The sequence below is a fragment of the Camelina sativa genome, chromosome 1 (assembly GCF_000633955.1).
Source record: "Camelina sativa cultivar DH55 chromosome 1, Cs, whole genome shotgun sequence".
Lineage (NCBI taxonomy): Eukaryota > Viridiplantae > Streptophyta > Magnoliopsida > Brassicales > Brassicaceae > Camelina > Camelina sativa.
Window position 1 is genome coordinate 14,505,971 of NC_025685.1, and position 1,155 is coordinate 14,507,125.

The 1,155-nt window shown below is 37.2% G+C and overlaps 1 protein-coding gene across 1 annotated transcript in view; it reads right to left on the bottom strand.

The window, feature by feature from the left end:
- Window positions 1,061–1,155, bottom strand: part of LOC104708089 — a 629-nt gene continuing 534 nt past the window's right edge. Inside the window, exon 2 of the mRNA XM_019230651.1 lies at window positions 1,061–1,072. Within this exon, the coding sequence (XP_019086196.1) occupies window positions 1,061–1,072 (12 nt within the window). The remainder of the gene's footprint in view (window positions 1,073–1,155) is intronic.

Consider the following 1,155-nt stretch of genomic DNA (forward strand, 5'->3'; position numbering starts at 1 on the left):
TTTTATGTTTGTATAATGCATCCCTCCGGCAAATTCTCTAAAATCGAATGCCCACGAAGATTACAATATTACATATACATCTATTGAGAGATTATGTTGAGAAGGGAGGCTCGTGTTCTAATCAACCCTCGAAACAATCCTTCTAGACTCTTCTCGAACCTTCCAATACATACCTGAACTTCCTCAAGCTTCATATGAAGATCATCATGAGAGATAGAATCTCCACAAATCGCTGAATCTACATTCTCCAACTCGTTTCTGACCATCTTATCGTGATCATGAAACTTCTTGTTCATGAGGACTAAAGCCAACTTGCTCCTTATGTCGTTCCCGTTTTGTCGTCCGGACAAGAACTCCAAGAACGACTTCAAGACCGAAATTGTCATCAAAACGACACGTCTCATTGCATGAATCACGGCCAAGAAATGAATATCACCTTCCTGATCACAATCATGATCGCTCATCACTAACCCTNGAATTAACCTCCCCTGATCCAATCTGAAAACTCCCTCCAAGATATATATATATATACAACAACAAGTTAAAGATTCTATTCTCAACTCTCAAGGAAGAAGGGTCCGGTTTGACTTTATTAATTCATGATTGCACCATCTTTTTTTGTATATTTGGAGTACATTTTATCAACTTTCTTAAAAAAACAGATAAGCTTTTTACTAGTCTGTAGAATTCCTTTTATACTACTACTCATGAGTAACAGTTGAAATATCTGACAAGTTAATTGAATTTCAACCAAGTCAAACAAATTTTTTTTGAGATTTTTATTTATTTTCAAGGCATAATATATAATATGATGTTAATTTCTGATTAGCTAACAAGCGAGCAGGTTCACACACATTTTCTTACTCTCTCACACACACACAAACAAACTTGTATAGCTGATTGATTTTTCTCATTGTTGCAGGTATCTATTAGAAGCAGGCTTCCATGTAATGGCAATAAGACCGCCCACAGTGCCAGCCAATTCTTCTTGCAGGTAAAATCAGTTTTCGTTGAATCTCGGTGAAACTCATCATATGTTGTTGTGGAATTCAACTTCAGGCTAAGGGTGACACTGAGTGCAGCACATACCACAGAAGATGTGAAGAAACTCATCACTGCGCTTTCTTTGTGTTTGGACTTTGACAACACCACCAC